Source organism: Tachypleus tridentatus, chromosome 2 (genome assembly GCF_004210375.1).
Source record: "Tachypleus tridentatus isolate NWPU-2018 chromosome 2, ASM421037v1, whole genome shotgun sequence".
NCBI classification, from domain to species: Eukaryota; Metazoa; Arthropoda; class Merostomata; order Xiphosura; family Limulidae; genus Tachypleus; species Tachypleus tridentatus.
In genome coordinates, this window is record NC_134826.1 from 81,774,717 (window position 1) to 81,796,163 (window position 21,447).

The 21,447-nt window shown below is 36.6% G+C and overlaps 1 protein-coding gene across 1 annotated transcript; it reads left to right on the forward strand.

Annotated features, from left to right (window-relative positions):
• The first annotated feature begins 2,179 nt into the window (after positions 1-2,179).
• Positions 2,180-19,541, forward strand: LOC143244354 (uncharacterized). The gene is made up of 3 exons (XM_076488859.1): positions 2,180-3,402; positions 13,876-14,325; positions 17,514-19,541. The coding sequence occupies exons 2-3, from the start codon at positions 13,876-13,878 to the stop codon at positions 18,471-18,473; spliced, it is 1,410 nt and encodes a 469-aa protein (XP_076344974.1). The 5' UTR covers positions 2,180-3,402; the 3' UTR covers positions 18,474-19,541.
• Positions 19,542-21,447: the final 1,906 nt, after the last annotated feature.

A 21,447-nucleotide genomic window follows, 5' to 3' on the forward strand; every position in this document is an offset into this window, starting at 1 on the left:
AAGCGAACTCGAGGTGGCCCAGGAGGAAATGTCTTAGCCTTATGGGATATCTCTCTTACCATCAGAAGTCCAAAATTCGCTCTAAAGACAATCTAGGTTGAGGACTAGGGTTTCAGTTCGATGAACCAGGCATTGTTTTCCGATCCTCCTCGTGATTCTGGTGGCACCATGTTTGAAACTGGATTCATACCACAATAACAAACTAGTGGTAGAAGATATGGCGCATTTATTCAGATGAATACCCTAATGAGGTGGTTTTGTTTTGGGTTATAGATTCCTCTCTGGGGGTAGTTTTAGAAATATCGGGGATAACGAAGGATTCTGATAATTGAGATCCTTGTAATCATGTTATTCCAGATATAATTATCATATTATGCAATAATATTTCATGGCGTTTTACCAACTGCAAAAATTTAAGCTAGTCCCAAATCCAAACAATAAACAATCAAAGCAAAACAATCTGCCTGAGTGTAACTAACCTGTACTTTAATTGTAATATGTTCTTGGTCATATAAAATATGACAAAATGTTATAGAATTTGCGTAGCAGATGAAAATTGCTAGAAAAAAAGTTAGGCTGGTATATTAAAGATTATTGTTTGAAACGTTTCATCTCGATTCTTTGCATTTGGTTGACGAACCTGTGTATAGAAAGAAGACTGGGGTTAAATTAAGATTAGACAATTTATAAGGGACAAAGAAAACAAAATTAGATGACATATTCATGTTCAGCGATCCATAAAACAATCATATCATGCCTATATTATCTGGTTTGTTTTTTTGGTTTGTTAGAATTTCGCGCAAAGTTGCTCGAGGGCTATCTGCGCTAGCCATCCTTAATTTAGCAGTGTAAGACTAGAGGGAAGGATGCTAATCATCACCACCCACTGCTAGCTCTTGAACTACTTTTTTGCCAATGAATAGTAAGATTAACCGTCACATTATAACGCCCCCACGGCTGAAAGAGTAAGCATGTTTGGTGCAACGGGAATTCGAACTCGCAACCTTCAGATTGCGGGTCGAGTATTTTAACCACCTGGTCATGCCTAGATAACATTTTGGGCGCATTTTTAGCTTCCTGACTGATGCATCTCTCTTTGTAGGGAAGCAACGCCATACAGATAACTAATCCATGATATGAAAATATGTCAGCACAAAGATACAAGTGACACTCATGCTTCATCAGAGAATCGAGAGTACTACCAGCCACCCTGAGTTCGTCTATTAGGATTGGTCGAAATTGGTGAACCGTCAACCACGAACGAGGTTTTTTAATTTTTATTCCAGATTAAAAGTCATTTCTACTAAGTTGAAAGATATGACATTCTAAATTGGATAGCTGATCTCTTTGCTTAGCTCATTAGCTTAAAATTATATCATTGGAAAAATATGATGTTCATGAATAACTTATTACTCGCTACAAATATGACAGAAGAGTATGTGCAAACATAAGTCAGTCACAAACACGATAAGTTGATTGGTTGGTTGGAATTAAGCACAAAACTACAAACTGGGCTATCTGTGCTATGTCCATCATTGGTATCGAAACCCGATTTTTAGCGGTGTGATTCCGCAGTCATATCGCTGTATCAATAGGGGGCGCAACGATAAGTCATAGAAGACTAAGTACTACATTGTTTACTCCTGCAATAATATGAAAGACAACGTTTATTTACATAATAATACGTTACAACAATGTTTAGTTATTGAAGAATGTATAAGAGGGTTCCAGCTGTATCAGTAATACCGTATCTTGAAGGAAACTATCGTTTGTATTTAACTTTTTACGTCATTTCTACTGGTTTCAATTTTAATAAGACTTGATGAAAGAAACTAGAAACATAAATGGCGGGAACAGCTTCTATAGAAATTCGTTTAGATTAATTCAGTCGAAGCATTTCACGAAGCAGAACAGTTTGAGAGGAGAGTAAAAAAATATTTTGATCTTGTGTTTTTATTTTCTCTGAATGTTTATTATCCCAAAGTATCGATGGAATATCTCTTTTTTCTTTTTTTTTTTAAGCACAGCGAGCAGCTGTTTCCATAACGATTCGATAAGCTGTGTCATTAATCTGAAGTAGATACAAACCAGTAAACAGATTGCCGCCCTAGTGGCGGAACCGGTCAGGTACTGAAACCCGACAAGTAGGCCCCGGAGCTTCGCGCTTCACTGGCAGTACTATTACTTTACGCAACCTATCATAAGCTCGCGACCGTCCTAGTGCCGGTGCGACAACTCCACCGTCTGTGCACAACAGACACGCGCGAGTGACCAACTCCCACCCACCTCTCCGTTATCACCTGGACCATATAATGATAACTGTATTGGTTAACTGATACGACTCCTGGTGGTGCTGCCTACATCCGTCCATCTCTACTAGAGGTGACAGCCGCTCGAGAACTTATCCTTGGCGCCTTTGAAACTCGTTGACGGTAACTCAAAGCTTCGTCTACAAGTGACACTGTGTTACTTACGAGGGAGTGACATCGAACTTTCGAAAAGGAAACTGTTATCTTTTAAGGTCTTGGTAAAGAGATAATTTGTAGTGTTTGGAAACTTCTCGAAACAATGTGATATCATCGAAACTCAGAGCGAAAAGCGACACCGTATCAAGTGAAACAAATGTAATGTTAATATGAGAAAAAATTAGTTGGTTGATAGCACTTGATCTACATGTGCGATTCTTTGAAAAGTGAACAGGAGATTTTGTTTTATTTACTGGAAAGAAAGAAAAAAGGTTGTGAAATTGTTTGTTTGTTATGAATTTTGGGCAAAGCTGCACTTGGTCTGTATTTGTTAGCCGTCCCTAATTTAACAATGAAAGATTGAAGGAAGGGCATGACATGGAAACAAAGAACCAAGACTTGAGAGACAACTTCAACAGCTAGAAGGTTTGTAACACAGCACCAAGTCATAAAGGTATGCGGTACAACAGAAAGTAAACGAGGTTTACGACAGAAAGAAAATAAGATATAATGTGAAAAACAAACTTAAACTGTTTTTGAACTCCAACTTCAGATTGACATAAACAAAGAAAAAGGATTAGATATAAACAGAGCATTATGTAGAAATGAAAAAAAAACAACATTAAATGCCAGAGTCATAGGTAAAACCTGCAATCAAAAGATGTGACAACATTGTGAAACAGAACTGAGTGAGAATGAAGAAGCGATAAGAGAAATGGCAACTTGAACAAAAATGTCGGGAAATATCGGGTAATAAAACATTAGAGGAAAGAGTTGGGACCGACGCTATAAATCACATGTACAAAGGTGTTTGAGATTGACAGAAAGAAGGTAGCTGGAAATTATAAAAGATAGAAAGAGGTAGAAATTTGCAAGGCTACTCATGCAGTAGACATTTTGTTTTAACACTTGTAACAAACGTGTGAATTCGTAAAAGGTAAGTAAAAAGATGTTCATACGTCTTATAAAATTAAATGTAGATCAGTTATCGGTCATGGCCCAGCATGGCCAAGCGTGTTAAGGCGTGCGAGTCGTAATCTGAGGGTCGCGGTTTCACATCCCATTCGCGCCAAACATGCCCGCCCTTTCAGCTGTGGGGGCGTTATAATGTGACGGTCAATCCCACTATTCGTTGGTAAAAGAGTAGCCCAAGAGTTGGCGGTGGGTGGTGATGACTAGCTGTCTTCCCTCTAGTCTTACACTGCTAAATTAGGGACAGCTAGTGCAGATAGCCCCCGTGTAGCTTTGTGCGAAATTCAAAAAACAAACACTTATCGATCCATTTCACAAAAGTAGGTTAAACTGTTCAGTTTTGTTTCGGATGTATGCGCAAAACGACGAAGGGGTTATTTGTTGTTGTGTGTTTATTTATGGAAAGCCTATTAAAGCAATCTCTTTTGCCTTATGCAAAACCCTATCTGTCGCCACCCCTAATTCTGAACTACTTTATTCGAACGAAATAGGGCCCGGAATGGCCAGGTGGTTAAGGCGCTCGACTCGTAACTAAAGCTCGCGGGTTCGAATCCCCGCCGCACCAAACATGCTCGCCTTTTTAGCCGTGGGGCGTTATAATGTGACGGTTAATCCCACTATTCGTTGGTAAAAGAGTAACCCAAGCGTTGGCGGTGGATGGTGATGACTAGTTTCCTTCCCTCTAGCCTTACACTGCTAAATTAGGGACGGCTAGCGCAGATAGCCCTCGTGTAGCTTTGCACGAAATTCAAAACAAACAGAACGAAGGTAGATGGTCAGCAACATCCTGCCACCCATCTAAGCTGAGGGATCGAATACTACTCTTATAACGCATTTATTACTCAAAGTGCACGGATTCGAACCCGACTTAATTAGTTCCAAAATCTAGAGTTCTACCACAGGGCCAACCCACACACACGTCATACATATGGGCTGATACTGAATTTGTACACTAGAGAGAAGGCACTTAAGCAGTCAACAGCACTTACCGCCAACTCTAGGGCTATTCTTGTCTAACCGAATAGTGGAACTTAAATGTTACTCTTGGGGCCAGGTGATTAGTGCGCTCGACCCGCAATCTGAAGGTTGAGGGTTGAATACGCGTCCCACCAAACATGTCCGATCTATCAGCTGTAGAGGCCTTATAACACTACGGTCAATACAACTATTCGTTGGTAAAACAGTAGCCCAAGAGTTGGTGTTGGGTTTTAATAGCTAGATGCTTTCCCTCTAGCCTTACACTGCTAAATTAGGGACGGCTAGCGCAGATAGCTCTCGTGTAGCTTTGCGCGAAATTCAAAATAAATAAAGCTACACTTAAGGGTGATATATAAAAAAATGTGTTTCATTTAGATAGCCCTCATGTAACTTTACGTGAAAATTCAAGCAAACAAACGTACACTGTTAAATTAGGAACGGCTAGTGCAGACAGACCTCGTGTATCTTTGCGCAAAATTAAAAAACAAACAAGCATCAATAAAACTCCTTAAAATATCATTTCACAGTTTGACATGAGAGCAAGTTTTGTAGTGAGTGTACAAACAACATGGTTTGTTTTGTACCACAAAATTGTAAGACATACAAACAGTAAAAAGGTTTCTCGGTAATAACCAGTATTGTTTATTTTGAATTTTGTGCAAAGCTACACGAGGGCTCTATGTGCTAGCCGTCCCTAATTAAGCAGCGTAAAACTAGAGGGAAGGCAGCTAGTCATCACCACTCACCGCCAACTATGTGGCTACTCGTTTACCAACGAAAAGTGGAATTGATCGAACATTATAACGCCCCCACGGCTGAAAGAGCGAGTATGTTTGGTGTGACGGGGTTCGAACACATGATCCTCACAGTGCAAGTCGAGTTCCTTAACCACCTGACCACGCCGGGTCAATAACCAGTATACACATAAAATAGATACTCAAAAAATTTATTAATTGCGCACTGTTTAGAATTTGTCAAAGAAGTGCGGCATTCTTTCATTTAGAGCTAGTAAAGTGGGGTGACTACGTAGAGAAAAGATTAAAGAATTGTGTGGGCAAAATATTGGGGGAGTGTCCAATAACATCTGAACTTCCAAATTAATGAACATCTTTCTCCTAAACAGATAAGTAAGCACATATGAATTAACGCATATTTAGTTATAGATATTTTAAACGTTCAAAATTAAAACCTCTTGTGTTAATACAGAAATTAATAATATAAATAACAATTTTCTCTGTATAACTGTCTCGAGGTCTTTCTTAAACTTTGTATGTGTGTTTTTCTTATAGCAAAGCAATATGGGGCTATCTGCTCAGAAAAATGGTTACGTTATCATATCATTCGTTTATAATTTATTTTTACAAAAAAATTAATAAAAAGCATTTTTGTTTTGTTTTTTCTAAAAAAAGCCTCAAAAATTTAATCTCTAACAATGTACTGTTAAATAATTAAAAAAGCAGGAATTTCGACCAGCATTATATGAGAAATTTCAGACAGTTTAATCACTTTGTTAACGAGATTAAACCTTCTGATACCGTAAGAGCACTCACATGTATACATTCTTACTCTGTTGTCACAGCATTCCAATCCGAGTTAGGTTTAGTTTGTGACTTAATTTCCAATCATATGTTTGTAACTCAATGTATTCCTCAGTTAAACGAAGTTAAAGTGAGTGTTAAAATATTAACAGTTGCTTTATTGTCTTAAAACCAATTACAATTTAAAATAAGAGTAATATAAAATTAAGGAATATGGTGTTATGAGTCTTTTCATTTAAATATTATAATTTGTTAGTTGGTTATAGGACGTAGAACACCTAGAAAATTCTAAGAATGTAACGTCCAATTTGTTTTTCTAGCATATTTAAAGTCGGATAATAAATACGAGAACAGTTGGGAGATTTTGAAGATACAGTAATTTCAAGATATGGAGTGAACCATTCAACGTTATAGATATTCACAATTACTTTGTACAAGCGTAAATGGATTTGTTTAACGTCAGTTTACACCACTTGTAACGCAGACCTAGAAAAATTTCCGGCAGTGTAAAAATATTCAAGTTTATAAAAATGTTAAAAGAGAAACAATATCATCCATTTATAATTATAATTATTTGGTCTGAACTTTAAATTATGTTTATGAGATAGTTTAAAAGAACCATGCTTATACAATAACTGTTGTTTTAAAATTGAAAATAATAAATGTTGAAAGTTGACGAATCCATGGAAACGGTTTTGCCGTTATATTAAATGTTGAAAGATGATGAAGGAATTGGATCAGTTGTATTGGTGTGTTACTGACGAAGTTATGGAAACCATTAGGCCTAACAATAATAATAACAATCGTGATAAAAATCACTCTTTGGAAGTGACACCTGTATATGGGATTAATAGGGGTTAGTAAAATATTTCTCCTAACTGAGTACCTCAAAGACCTTCACTGATAATTTAAACATTCCCCTTTTTCCTCAAATCGTAAGTGAGGGACACTCTGCTGTAACGAGTGCCACCACCGGATGTGCAAAACTAGGTTTGTAATTAAATGGGATATATGTTGTTGTTTTTTCTCGAATATTTAGGCTAAAGGTTTTATTGTTTTATATGTGGAAGAAGATGCATTTTCGAAATAATAACTTAAAGAGAAGGCACTTAGTTAATAATACCTGCAAACTCTTGCCTGATTGTGTAATGTAATGTGAGAGCTCCACAGTCTCAAACAGCGCAACAAATACCCCAAAATAGGGTGTGAGTGTGTTTTTCTTTTTTCAGCAACGAGTCGCAAACCATGGATATCCGGTTCACAGTCTGGCCACTCTAAACTACCATCCTAACGTCCGGCGCTAGTTTGAAGTAAATAAAAGCAAACATCGGTTTGTTTTAGTTGGTTGAAATTTTTGCATAATTTGTTATCTTTTATTAATCTACAAGCAAAAAAAACAACAACAAAAAACAAACAAACAGAAATCAAGTAGTAACTGTTAACTATAAAAACATCATGCTGTTAAGCGTATACTTTTATCATTTTACTGTTTGAGACACTGATGCCTCTCCACCCCGATTGGACAGTTGTAAGTTTACGAACTTACAACGCTAAAATTACAGGGGGTCGATTGCCCGCGGTAACAGACATCAGATAGTCCAAAGTGACTTCGCTCTAAAAACAATGAAACTGTGAAACGTTAATTTCAAAAGTTTCTAAGCATCTGATAAACGTTTTTCTTCTACAAAGTATTAATTCTAAAGTTTATGACACGAACAGTTAAAATATTTTTTGAATAATCGTGCAACAACGGATGGTGTCAGATTAATTATGTTGTTGTATGTATATGGATGTTTGTATAAAGCAGAATTCCCGATAAGCACGTAACTAGCTAGGCTAAAGCTAGATTATAAACTGTATTAACAAATTAAAACCATGAAAAAGAAAAGCAAGTTTGAACACTACACTTTGTGACTTTAAGATCATCATTTTCAACTCATTAAGGACCTACTATAAACTATAGTACAGTATAACATTATAGTACAGTATAACATTATAGTACAGTATAACACTATAGTACAGTATAACACAAGAAGGTAAATGAGTCTGCGATGTGTTTCTATTCATTCAATACGAAGTTTGCATATTGGCATCTTTAGAAGTTATGATATATATATCTATCATGCGGAATTTTAAACGGATAATTTCTTCGTTCCACGTTTATATTTTATCTGAAGATTTTACCAGAAGGATTTGGAAGTGTAACAGATGGTAGAACAAGGAGATTTTTAGTAGAGGACAGTTTCTGTTCCGGAACGATCACGTGACATCATCTGAAATCACGTCCACTGAATCGACTTTATTGATTGCCATACAAACAGCTGTTTATAGAAGTAGCCTTCCTGTCTAGTGTATGTGTTTAAGGGCGTAACGTTGTGTTACGTCACATTCGAGGGTATATAGATTATATGTCCTCGATGCTGAAATAGTTACTTTAGAACCACTTGTCTACCTCGTTACCGGCTTTCTCAGATTTTTGTATTTGCATTAATACTGTATAATCAAGCATTCAAGTAACACTGTTTTATTTTGAATCATTTCAACCCAAACAATAAAAACGTTTCTTTTAATTAACCTCATCCAACAAAAAATATTTATTTTTAATTGGCTTCATCTAGCCCATGAAAATGGTTATTTAAAAATAGCTTCATCCAACCAATAAAAATTTATTTCTTTTAAATAACCTGATCTAGCCAATAAAAATGCTTTAACTGAGATGCTTTTCTTTTAAATATCTTTATTCTTGTACGTATACTGGAGAACCAATTTGTCAAACTAGAGTGTAAAGTCTTTCTATTGTACATATTCTTATATAAATGAAAGTATAATATTAACAACTCCTAATTACGTTAAACATGGTCAAGTGGATTTATACAACTCAGTTCTTTCCACATAAGTCAATATTTTCAGCCATTATTAGAGAAAATAAAGTGTGATCAAACATGGCGGACTGTATCACGCAGAAACTCGATGATTTAACAAATTTTAACACGCACATTTGTAAGGAACTATCGTTACATTCCGTGCGTGTTTTGTTGTTAAATTTTCGTCATCAGTTAATTATCCCGTGAAGTTAAATCTGTGTGATTACAACATTAAACATCAGTTTTCGATACCCGTGGTTAGCACAACACAAATAGATCGTTGTGTAACTTTAGGCTTAACGATAAATCGAAAGTTTTATGCTTTTTCTTCTGTTACTTCAAGTTTAGAAAATAGGGGATTTAAATTTACACGTTTTATTTATTCACTATAAGTGCCTTGAACAACAAAATAAACAAAACCAGATTCCTTGCCAGAAAAACACACACTACATTTTAACGTATCATTTATGTGGAAGCTGGGAAGTACTGAATTAAAATAAATTATAACAGTTCATACAGGGTGGCGAGTCAGGGGCGTGTTATCCATATTCATTCTGTTTAGTAATCCTTGCAAGTTTCCCGCCTGTGACACACAACCCACCCAGTCCCACGGGCAAGCTTACCTGCATGTTAATCAAACCCAAAGGAAAAACCCAACTTTTACGTAAGGCTCAATGTAACTGTTTTGGTTTTGAATATTAATAAACGAGCTGGATTATCATTCCTGGAGCTAGTCTTAACGTTTATCAACGCGAGTTTTTTTTTAAAGCTGTAATCGCTACGTTACTTATTTTAAACTGTACTGCATGCACGTAGTCTATCAGGCCATAGACTAAATAAACTATATTGTATGCACGTAGACTAAACTGTCCTGTATGCATGTATTCTGTCAGGTCATAGACTAAACTGTACTTTTTCCACGTAGTCTATCAGGTCATAGACTAAATAAACTATATTGTATGCACGTAGACTAAACTGTCCTGTATGCATGTATTCTGTCAGGTCATAGACTAAACTGTACTTTTTCCACGTAGTTTATCAGGTCATAGGTACAATTGTATTTTAGCAGTTTATAATATCATAGAATCATCTGTGAACAATGCCAGATCAAGGTGATCGTAGGGCCTATTAGTCGTGTAAGTGAAATCAATTATTAACTTTTAAGGAAAATTTTTCATGGACCCATAATTTGCATAGACCTTAAGCATTGTGCCTAATAAATAATCCAGCCTTATCTGTAAAAATAGTGCATAGTTTTTTTTTTAAATATAGAAGTGCTTGTTCTGGCTTGTTATACTTATTGCATCAAAATTATTGATTAATTATTATAAATTTTTAATTTCATGTTTTACATTTTATCTTGAAATATGCTTTACTAATTGGAAGTTTCTTGCTATTGGGCATCCAGTATCAAATTTATATGATTAAATACAAACCTAATAGTATGTCTTGTAAAACTGCCCAGCTGCTGTCGAAAATATACAGTGGATAACTGAATTGAGTTCCCGTATTAAAGTGATAGGTTTTAAAGCAAGATGTAAATATAGGACAAAATAAAATACCAAAGAAAGAACGATATTATTTGTTTATTACACACTGAATAATACATATATGTATTTCAAAATAATGGTTATTTTTCAGCGTTCATGTCCAAGTGATGAGATGCGTTCAACTAACATTTTAACTTTCCTTGTTTCGAAATCATGCAAGACTTTGGCTGCTAATTGACAACCATCTGACTTCTCTTGCGGGGAAGATAGTACATGAAGCTCAGAAATAGAATTTTTTTCTGCTGCGAATCCAATAAGATTTAGGGGAAGCCATGCCCTATAGATTGATTCACAGAGGAAACGGATGTTCTGCTTTTTGATTGCAAATTGGAATAATATCTGTATTAAATAGTCAATAATCTTTCGATTCTCCATTTTGTGGAATTAGGTGACTTCTTTGCTGAAAAGTCCAGGAACACCACAATGACTATTGAAACAGAGTAATTGTTATTTATATTATTTTATTATTATATTCACTAAACAGGGACTAAGGATACAAGAGTACGCTGTATTTGAATACGTGTACGTTTGCCGGTATTTATAGTAAGCGTACTCTTGGTACTTGAATAATTGAATTTGGTAAAAAATTGAAGCATGAATTTATGACGCCACCTAGGTTTACCAGTTGTAATATTTCAGGGAGAAAATAAAAATTAAAAAGCGGCAGAATAAATTCTTGAATATATTATATTAAACATTATCAGGGACTCAACGTCTTTAGTACTAAAAGGGATAACCCCTTAAGTACATTCCGCCGTTTCAGAAGAGTTTCTCTTTACACAAAGCAAGTACGACGAATTTTAGACAACAATTTTAACATACACAAACAACAGACCCTGTTATTGAGTTGTTAACCCTTGATGTGAGCATCATCATAAAAATTCCAAATGTTTCCAGAAGTGGACAAAACAAATATTTGGAAGTTATATATATAAACTTGGGGGCTGTATATAGTGAAATATTAAGGTGGTTACGTTTCTACTTTATCACCTTTTTCCACCTGTCAGGCGAAATTTTCCCAACGCATATGGGAGCTGTTAACCACAGACAATATTTGTTATAACTTTAACGTAACGACTTGGACTGACAATGTGTTATTTACTAAATTCCTATTGATGCTTATTATACATATATGTTCATGTCGACATGTGGTACTTGGGAAGTCCTACAGCGGTTAGAGATAACTTTACAGATTTATAACGCTAAAATCCGGGGCTCGATTTTCCTTGGCGTACAGATATCCCATTATGTAGGTTTGCATGAAAATTTATGTAAATTCTTAACATAATCAATGTTTCCATGAATCACGGATTGTTTTAATATATTTTACTTTATCAGTTACACTCGATAAAATCCCATTTTTAATAGGTTATGCAAACTTAAAAAAAAAAAGAGTCTTACCAATACCACATGTAAATTGAGATCACAGATAATTTTAGGTGTGGCATGGCCAGGTGGTTAAGGCGCTCGACTCGTAATCTGAGGGTCGCGGGTCGAATCCCTGTCGCACCAAACATGCTTGCTCTCCCAGCCATGGGGGCGTTATAATGTTACACACAATTCCACTAGTTGTTGGTTAAAGAGTAGTCCAAGAGTTGGCGGTGGGTGGTGATAACTAGCTGCCTTTCCTCTAGTCTTACACTGCTAGATTAAGAACAGCTAGCGCAGATAACCCTCGTGTAACGTTTCGCGAAATTCAAAAATAAACAAACAGATAATTTTAAGTATTGTTTTTTGTTTGTTACTAAGACAACATGTTCCCGTAAAATCACTCTCTATCTGCACTTTTTTCAAACGTAATTATTAAATAATAAATAAACTTATTAATGTTGAAAAATCAATTTTCAAAAATCAAAATACTTTAATCCATTTTCACTTGAAACTTGGTTTTAAAAATTTATTCAAGTAAAATTTCACGTTTTTAATTTAAAGCAACTATTATACGAAAACTGTCTTATTTGAGACCTTCGTCTATTTCGTGACGACGCTTGATTGGTTGATGATGAATAGAATAAGGATTGAAGACTAGATAGCGTTTCGAAACTGTATCAGAACTTGTATCCTTTAGATTCTTAATATTTCTGCATATCAAGCTGTAATGTTCGGCTTGTTTGAAATGAATTTTGTTTCGGTTTGGTTTGTTTTGAATTTTACAAAACTACACGGAGGCTATCTGCGCTAGCCGTCTCTAATTTTGCAGTGCAAGACTAGATAGAAGGCAGCTAGTCATCACCACTTACCACCAACTCTTGGGCTACTCTTTTACCAACAAATAGTGGGATTGACCGTCACCTTATAACGCTCCCATGGCAGAAAGGGCGAACATGCTTGTTGTGACGGGATTCGAACCCATGACCCTCTGATTACGAGTCGAGTGCCTTAACCACCTGGACAGGCCGGGCCATTTACAAATTGTCTATTACTACCTATCGGTTTCGATGCTGTTTTTGACTGCATTGTTATTCGTTTAAAAGAGAGAGAGGATCGCAGGTTCGAATCCCTGACACACCAAACATTCTCGCCCTTTCAGCCGTGGAGGTATTATTATGTGACGATCATTCTCACTATTCGTTGATAAAAGATTAGCCCAAGTGATTGCGGTGGGTAGTGATGACTACTTCCCTCTTGTCTTTCACTGCTAAATTATGGACGGCTAGCGCAGATAACTCTCGTGTAGCTTTGTGCAAAATTTAAAACAAACAAAAGAGGGAGAAGCGGTCATTGATACTTATGAAAACTAAGTATGCTAAAAACAAGTTGCTTTTTTTACTATGGCAGTTATTGGTAATTTACCGTTGACCCATAAGGTGGGCTCTTCACTGCTCCTATTGGAGAGCTCAGCGCCTCTAGCAACTACAGAGAATTTTTTTATTTATTTCTTCTGGTCTTTTTATTCATACTCAAATCCCTAAATATTTCATTGCACACTTCCTGGATTTCATTGCACACTTCCTGGATTTCCAGTTACGGAGATGAAAGTGGTGTTCTGCCAATTTTTGTTAACTCAGGTTCACGTGAAAAGCTTTCAACACAGTATACACGTTCGCTATGTAACAACTTGTTCTTTTATAACTCCTTGTTTCGGTTGAGCAAGGCCTAAAAACTATCCGAAATAAAGTAATTGTTAGGGTTACCGATAGTTCCAGGTGTACGAAAACAAATTATCATGATACATTTCTCAGTAATGTTCCATCATTATATTAACAGCATGCTTTTCTATTTTTTGTATCGGCGAGGAGAATTTGTACAAATATCAGTCAGTGTGAGTTACGCGCTGAAAATGTCAATTATGTGTAAGTTTGATATTTGTGAATTCTTCAACATACACTTTTTAGTTTGATGGAAATTATTGTTTTTAAGCATTAAATAGACGTGTTAAAAATTTAATTATTTTTGTATTGTTTAGTGTTGAGATACACTTTCTGTGGAATTATATTAACTATTTACTTTCCTTAGGGATAAGACTAAATTTACAATGATTCACCAGGGTTGACACTGTTCTTCATAGATGGATCCTACGACGTCATCGACTTCTTTGTCCAAAGACCAAGTGGCCCTGATGTTTCGAGAAAACTGGGAAGCTAAAAACCCAAATGATGCTCCAGGAACGAATGAAAACTCCTCCCCTTACGTAGACGATGGGTTAACTAGCCTAAACTGGCTTCAGAACTTAAACATCATGACAAGATTGGGTGCTTCTATTCCGCCCACACCACCCGCAAGTCCACTTCCGTCCAGCAATCATAAACTTTTGAAAAGAGAGTCTAGCTGGGAAAGTGACCAATCGGTTGACGAACCAGACTTCAAGAAGGACGCCACAATCAAGCCTCCTTTCTCATACGCGACTCTCATCTGTATGGCAATGAAAGCTCACGGCAGTAAGATGACACTATCAAACATCTATCAATGGATACAGGAAAATTTTGTTTACTACAAAACTTCAGATATCAGTTGGCAGGTCAGTTTAAGTTTGTTTTTTTATTCATAGTTCTTAATCATTTCTAACTAGGTTTAATTTTGCAGCACCTTGTGCTGCATTATCAGTGTTCAGGTAGAAGACTATTTCATGTGGAAGGTCCTAATGGACTACATCTACTTCGTATAAATAGAGAGCCATTTTACAAAAGGCTTAGGGAGTAGGGGGAGCAAATAAAATAGGCTCGCCATGGCCAGATGGTTAAGGCGCTCGACTCGTAATCCGAGGGTCGCGGGTTGGAAACCACGTCACACCAAATATGCTCGCCCTTTCGGCCGTGGGGACGTTATAACATAACGATCAATCTCATTATTTGTTGGGAAAAGAGTAGCCCAAGAGTTGGCAATGGGTTTTGATAATTAGTTACCTTCCCTCTAGTCTTACACTGCTAAATTAGGAACGGCTAGCCAAGATAGTCTTCGTGTAGCTTTGCGCGAAATTCAAAAGAAAAAGAAACCCAACACACCAGTAGAATTTGCGTATATGTGTGTATAAATTTTGACTGAGTAGTATTGTCTTACAAAAACTTACATTTGAGGCCCTTGAGATGGTGGCCGCCCTGTTGACCCCCCAAATTATAAAGAGTGTTTGCGACCTGAAGAAGTCCTGTACTGGTATAATGAAAGCTGCTAAAACCTTTTAAAAGCGCATAAATTATTCTTATGCCATACTGTAAGAATCAATATTCATTTAATTAGTAATAAACATCTGATAATATAAGATCACATCCGGTTCCACTTGATAAAAAAGTCTTTTAAATCCATCATGCCAGTTTATTTTGCTTTCAGGAGTCTACACTCATTTTATACGTTTATGCAATTGTATCTTATGTATGTGCCGAATTTTGATGAGTAGAAGTTTCGTTTTCGTTGTTGAAGTGTAAATTACGTGGGTCTGTTGATACAGTTCGTTTGGTTTTTAATTTGTAAATCTTTGTAGATGATTTTAATCCTTTTACTCACAGTACTTAAATATGTGTTTCATTAATTTTATTTACATGTCGCGTAGGATTTAAATAGTTCTATTTAATTTTCCAGAGAAACAGCTTGGTGTCAATGGAATATTCCAGTCTCCCGTCGAGTCCATGGACTTACAATACTTAGTGATAATGGAATATTCTAGTCTCCCGGCGAGTCCCTGGACTTACAATACTTAGTATCAATGGAATATTCTAGTCTCCCGTCGAGTCCATGGACTTACAATACTTAGTGTTAACGGAATATTCTAGTCTCCCGGCGAGTCCCTGGACTTACAATACTTAGTGTCAATGGAATATTCTAGTCTTCCGGCGAGTCCCTGGACTTACAATACTTAGTGTCAATGGAATATTCTAGTCTCCCGGCGAGTCCCTGGACTTACAATACTTAGTGTCAATGGAATATTCTAGTCTCCCGGCGAGTCCCTGGACTTACAATACTTAGTATCAATGGAATATTCTAGTCTCCCGTCGAGTCCATGGACTTACAATACTTAGTGTTAACGGAATATTCTAGTCTCCCGGCGAGTCCCTGGACTTACAATACTTAGTGTCAATGGAATATTCTAGTCTCCCGGCGAGTCCCTGGACTTACAATACTTAGTGTCAATGGAATATTCTAGTCTCCCGGCGAGTCCCTGGACTTACAATACATAGTGTCAATGGAATATTCTAGTCTCTCGGCGAGTCCCTGGACTTACAATACTTAGTGTCAATGGAATATTCTAGCCTCCCGGCAAGTCCATGGACTTACAATACTTAGTGTCAATGGAATATTCTAGTCTCCCGGCGAGTCTCTGGACTTACAATACTTAAACCCGGGGTTTCATTGCCCGCGGTGGAGAGAGCGAATAACCCAGTGTGGGTTTGCTCTAAAAAAAGAACCCAGAAGGATAATTCTAAGAGTCAACCATATCATTAATAAACGTCTTAGATGTCGCTGACTAAGATAGCGCTCATAGAAGCAGTCTTTGTTATTTTTTGTTCTTAAGCTCAAAGCTATACGATGAGTTATTTGTGTTTTACCCGCTGCAAATATCGTTTATTTGTTTGTTTGTTGAACTTCGCGCAATGCTACTCGAGCGCTATCTGTACTAGGTGTCTCTAAGTTTGAAGTAATAGACTACAAGAAAGAAAACTAGTCAACACCAATTCTTGGGCTATTCTAATCGAATAGTTGGATTGACTGACACATTATAATGACTCCCAAGGCTAAAAGGGCGGGCATCTGCAGTGACGGGATTCATGCCTGTAACCTGCAGATGTCGAGTCGAGCGCCGTGATTACCGTGATTATATCCGATTATAGCGGATATAAGGTTATGTGAGCCTAGGGGCTAATCATTTTTGTGGACCCATAGTTACTGATAGCCCTCTTTATCCATCTTAGTTATCATAACTGATGTATGGACTCCGAAACGTGCTACGTCTTCAACAGTTCTTGTGTGCCGTAGACATTAGGGTTTACCTTTGCTCTCATTCTCCCCTAGATTTTGCTAAAGTGGGGCAAAGAGAATGTTAAATGAGGTAGAGGAAACATCTATTTTCTTATTATAAACACTCCACTCTGGCGATGAATTTAGTGGCAAATATCTAAAAGTTCAAAACCTTTTTGGCTCCCCACTCCACCCCAAGAGCGCTAGAACGTGTCAAGAAAGACGAATGATGTGTCATGTCTTTTCTCAAGCGAAGTTAGATGACTTGAAAAAAAAACTGTTTTAGTTATTATACTAAAATAAATTAAGTGACATTGTGCTTAATTCAAAACAACAACAATTACTCTTGAATTATGTTAGAAGTTCGCTTTTGCTTCTAAATTGTTAAACGTCAGAGGTCGACTTTTATAAGTTTTAAATCTTGGATGTTCACTTTTGTTTCTAAATTGTTAAACGTTAGAGGTTGATTTTTATAAGTTTTAAATCTTAGATGTTCACTTTTGCTTCTAAATTGTTAAACGTTAGAGGTCGACTTTTATAAGTTTTAAATATTGGATGTTCAGTTTTGTTTCTAAATTGTTAAACGTTAGAGGTTGAATTTTATAAGTTTTAAATCTTAGATGTTCACTTTTGTTTCTAAATTAACTTTTTTACGTACTTTTATGTTCAACATTTATAGATATATTTTTCCTCAAATGAAATAAAGCAGACTTTGTGTTAGCCAGTAAAACATTTGCTTTTCTTATTGCATATTTTCAGAATTCAATAAGACACAACTTATCTCTGAACAAATGCTTTATTAAAGTTCCTCGTGGCAAGGAAGAACCGGGCAAAGGCGGGTTTTGGAGACTGGACCCTAAGTACGAGAAGACGTTGGTAGATGGAATTTTTAGAAGACGTCGGACTGTTCAGAAACTAAACAGAGGAATAACGAAAAAAACGCGGAAGGAAACGTTAAGAAAGACCGATCCCCAAGAGAAATATTTGAATGATAATACACGAAAGTTTACAGATTCACAACAGCAACCACTGAATAAGGAATTAAGAGCGACACCTATCCTTAGTAGCACAGCATTACCAGCTGCTGATGACCCATTGACCTTGTTCAACTCCCTTACTTCTAACAATGGTACGAGTGTCGCTGATGATACTGCATTTCATGCCAATTATTGGGAAGGGATGACTTTATCCGAAGAGTTCCACTCATTAGAAGAAAGACTTCAAGAAGACTTATCCTTGAATTGCCTGCTGAATTACCCGGAGTTTGACCTCCATGGTCTCCACTCGGATAATATTAATGGTCACGAGGACAGTAACTCTTCTGTGAAAATGGGGATTCCAGAAGCAAAAAACCATGTCCAGGTTGACCCATCGCAGCCCAGCTCTTCGCCAAACGATACAAGCCTACTAAAAACCATCGAGTCGTCAATCTGGTTAACTGAGCAACAACCAGAAGCTATGTATTTGTCAACATCAGCGACAAGTCACCCTCTTCCACCACCCATCAAAACAATTTTCAACAATGGTGTGAATACATCAGAGACGGCTACATCTGAAAATGCAATATATACCACCTGTTTTGACCCCAAGATGTCGCTTCAAGAGATAAGAAACCAAAGCTGGAAGGATTGCAAGATCAATTTAGAACACGGAACATTTAATTTAGACAGTATCCACAGCATCGATAACGGATTTCCGCATGTATTTCTTACTTCCTAATAATTCGTCAGTGAATGTTGTTTTTAAACGGTCTCTACCTTCGATAATTCTGGAATTCACACGTGAAAGCAAAATTCATGGTTCATTACAGAAACAAGTCTACATTGGGGTGGGCGAGAAATCACGGAGGTAGTTTTTCTTTACTTAGTAAATGAAACAATCAACAATCCCTTAAAAACATGCACCTGTTATTTAGTTCATACAACACTGAGAAGTTGCATCCGCTACAACTAAATTATCTTCCAAGAAAATTGTAGTAATTTTCACCTGTTTTCGTCTGGTGCTGAGACATAGCTCTAGAACCAGTTATTTATACGTTTAACAGTTGTCTTTGAATACGAGTTGTTATTGACAGAAATGTTTGAGCGACTTGTCGATAGGCTATATTACTGGTAAAATGCCCAGCATCTTGTACCGGAGGAAGAAGTGTTAGTCGATAGGTTGTGTTGTAGGAAGCAGTGCTCCTGTAACTTATCAGTATGTTGCGTTGCAGGAAAAAACTACGTGTTTCAAGCAATGTAACATGTGTTAGTGCAACTTATCGTGAAATCACTTTTACACACACAAATAATAGCATAGTTTATGACGCTAATTTTCGGTAATAATTATATTAGTACAACTAGAACTATCTTCTACAGCGTCATTTCCACGTGCAGCTCATTTGTTCGAAGTGAAACACAAAGCAAGACAATGGACTATCTATGCTCTGTCCAATAAGGGTATCGAAACCTGGATTCTAGCGTTGTACGTCCGAAGACATGCCGCTGTGACATTGGGGGGGGGCACCACGTGCACAGACTGAAAGATCACAAGACAGTAAATAAAAACAAATTATTTTTATCATGGATAGGAATAAAATAACGTGAGAAACGAACATCTTTAATTATTATTATTATCTTTTCCGAGTAAGAGTGACGGGCACTAAATTGGTCTCGTGACAGCCCAGAATGGTTGCAGTTCTACCGATAATCAAACGGTTACAGTTTCCGTCCGTAATGTGAATATTGTTATATTACGAATTAAAAAAAACAAATCAACTTTGTACTACCGTTGGCTACCCATGTTTTCACAAGCTTGTGCTTATATTTACTATAATCAGTTGATAATAAAAATCATATTATTCATAATAATGTGTTATTCGTCTTTACTTAATAAAAGCCTCAGCCGTAAAATGACTTAACAATAACTCAGTTGCTTAACATAATTCACACCCTAACAGCTGTTTTAAATGATATATATATTTATAGCGCTTAGTCCATTATTATGTTTCTCCAGAGGCTAATTTAGGTAGGTACGAGAAGGGGTTCAGCCCCAGTGCCTGTGGCCTTAATGGGGTCTCACTGGGCCTACACAACCTTAAATCCGCCTCTGTATCTATCATACCACAATGAGTTTGACAAGTCTTCGCAGTTGTCAAAAGACCTCTTTAGTTCTGAATATGGCAAATGTATTATGGTTAACCTGCTATAACATATTTTTCTTTTTTATTCACGAGTTTTAGAATTACTGGAACCTAATAACTCCACTTGTGATTCATTCTAATAGGGAAGTGAGCTCAGGAATGTGTTAAGGTATCACAACCTGCGTTGCTGTTATGGTATTTCATGGAAGGTTACTTAATATAGGGATGTTTTGTATATATATTTGTATAACAGCATTTTTATGGCCATCAAAGTCTTTTTAATACCAGTAAACACAGTTATTAGGTTAACATGCCTTTTGTTATGGTAATTATGTTTACTTTTATAAATACGTGTAATTTTTTATGTTGGTCGAATAATCGTCTGTAAAAACAAAACTTTTTATATTGTTTAAATATGGATAAAGATTTCACGCAGTGATAAAAAATATGAATCTTAAAGACAAGTTTGTTTGTAGTTAAGCAAAAACTATACAATGGGCTATTTGCATTCTGTCTAGTGTGTTTTCTATTAATGTAAGTGGCCGCCCAGCATCACCAGGTGGTTAAGGCACCCGACTCGTAATCCGATGGTCAGGGGTTCGAATCCTCGTCGCACCAAACATGCTCGACCTTTCAGCCGTGGGGGCATTATAACGTGCTAGTCAATCCCACTATTCGTTGGTAAAAGAGTAGCCCAAGAGTTGGCGGTGGGTGGTAATGACTAGCTGCCTTCCCTCTAGTCTTGCACTGCTAAATTAGGGACGGCTAGCACAGATAGCTCTCGTGTAGCTTTGCGCGAAATTCAAAAACAAATTAACAAATTAGTGTAAGTCCACAGACATACCGCTGTGCCATTTTAAGAGATATGACATATTGTTTAATCTTGTTGCAAACTAAATTCTTCATTTCTATCTGATATTCTTGAAAATAATTAATCCACAAATTACACAAGTTCTTATATATTATATCAATTTTAAAACAGTAAGAAGCACATAAACAAGTATTGTTAATGACTTACCTATCCTGCCATAATTTCCTTGACTTATTAATAAAAGAAATCTATTATCATGTGGCAATAACCTTAAGACAAGAGAATTTTAAAATTTCATTAGCATTTCTTACTTAACAGCTAGGATTATAGAACTAGTGTACACAAATATAGACTTAGGAAAGGTAGAGGCTCTCTTCAGCTAAGATAATTTTTTTTTACAAATTTTGTTGTCCTTAAACATTATGCTACATTACATTAGAACAATTTACATGTCTTTATATACACAAAGCTCAACCGTTTGCCACTGTTCAAATTGATGTGACTACTTTTACATGGTTTCACATGTTCAGAACACTGCTCACTTGACTGCCCAATACAAGTCATGCTGTGAAATGTTTTTGCTTATTCTATTTACAAACAACACTATTGAGGTCATGAAAAAGGTTTCGAAATTAGAACATCTACAGACTGGCACCGTTACAGCAGCGAGAAAGCTACGAGAAATGTCTACATTATCTCGCACAAAGTTGTCAAGAAAAGAATAAGTCGGAAATTTGATGCAGTATACATATCAAAAGTGT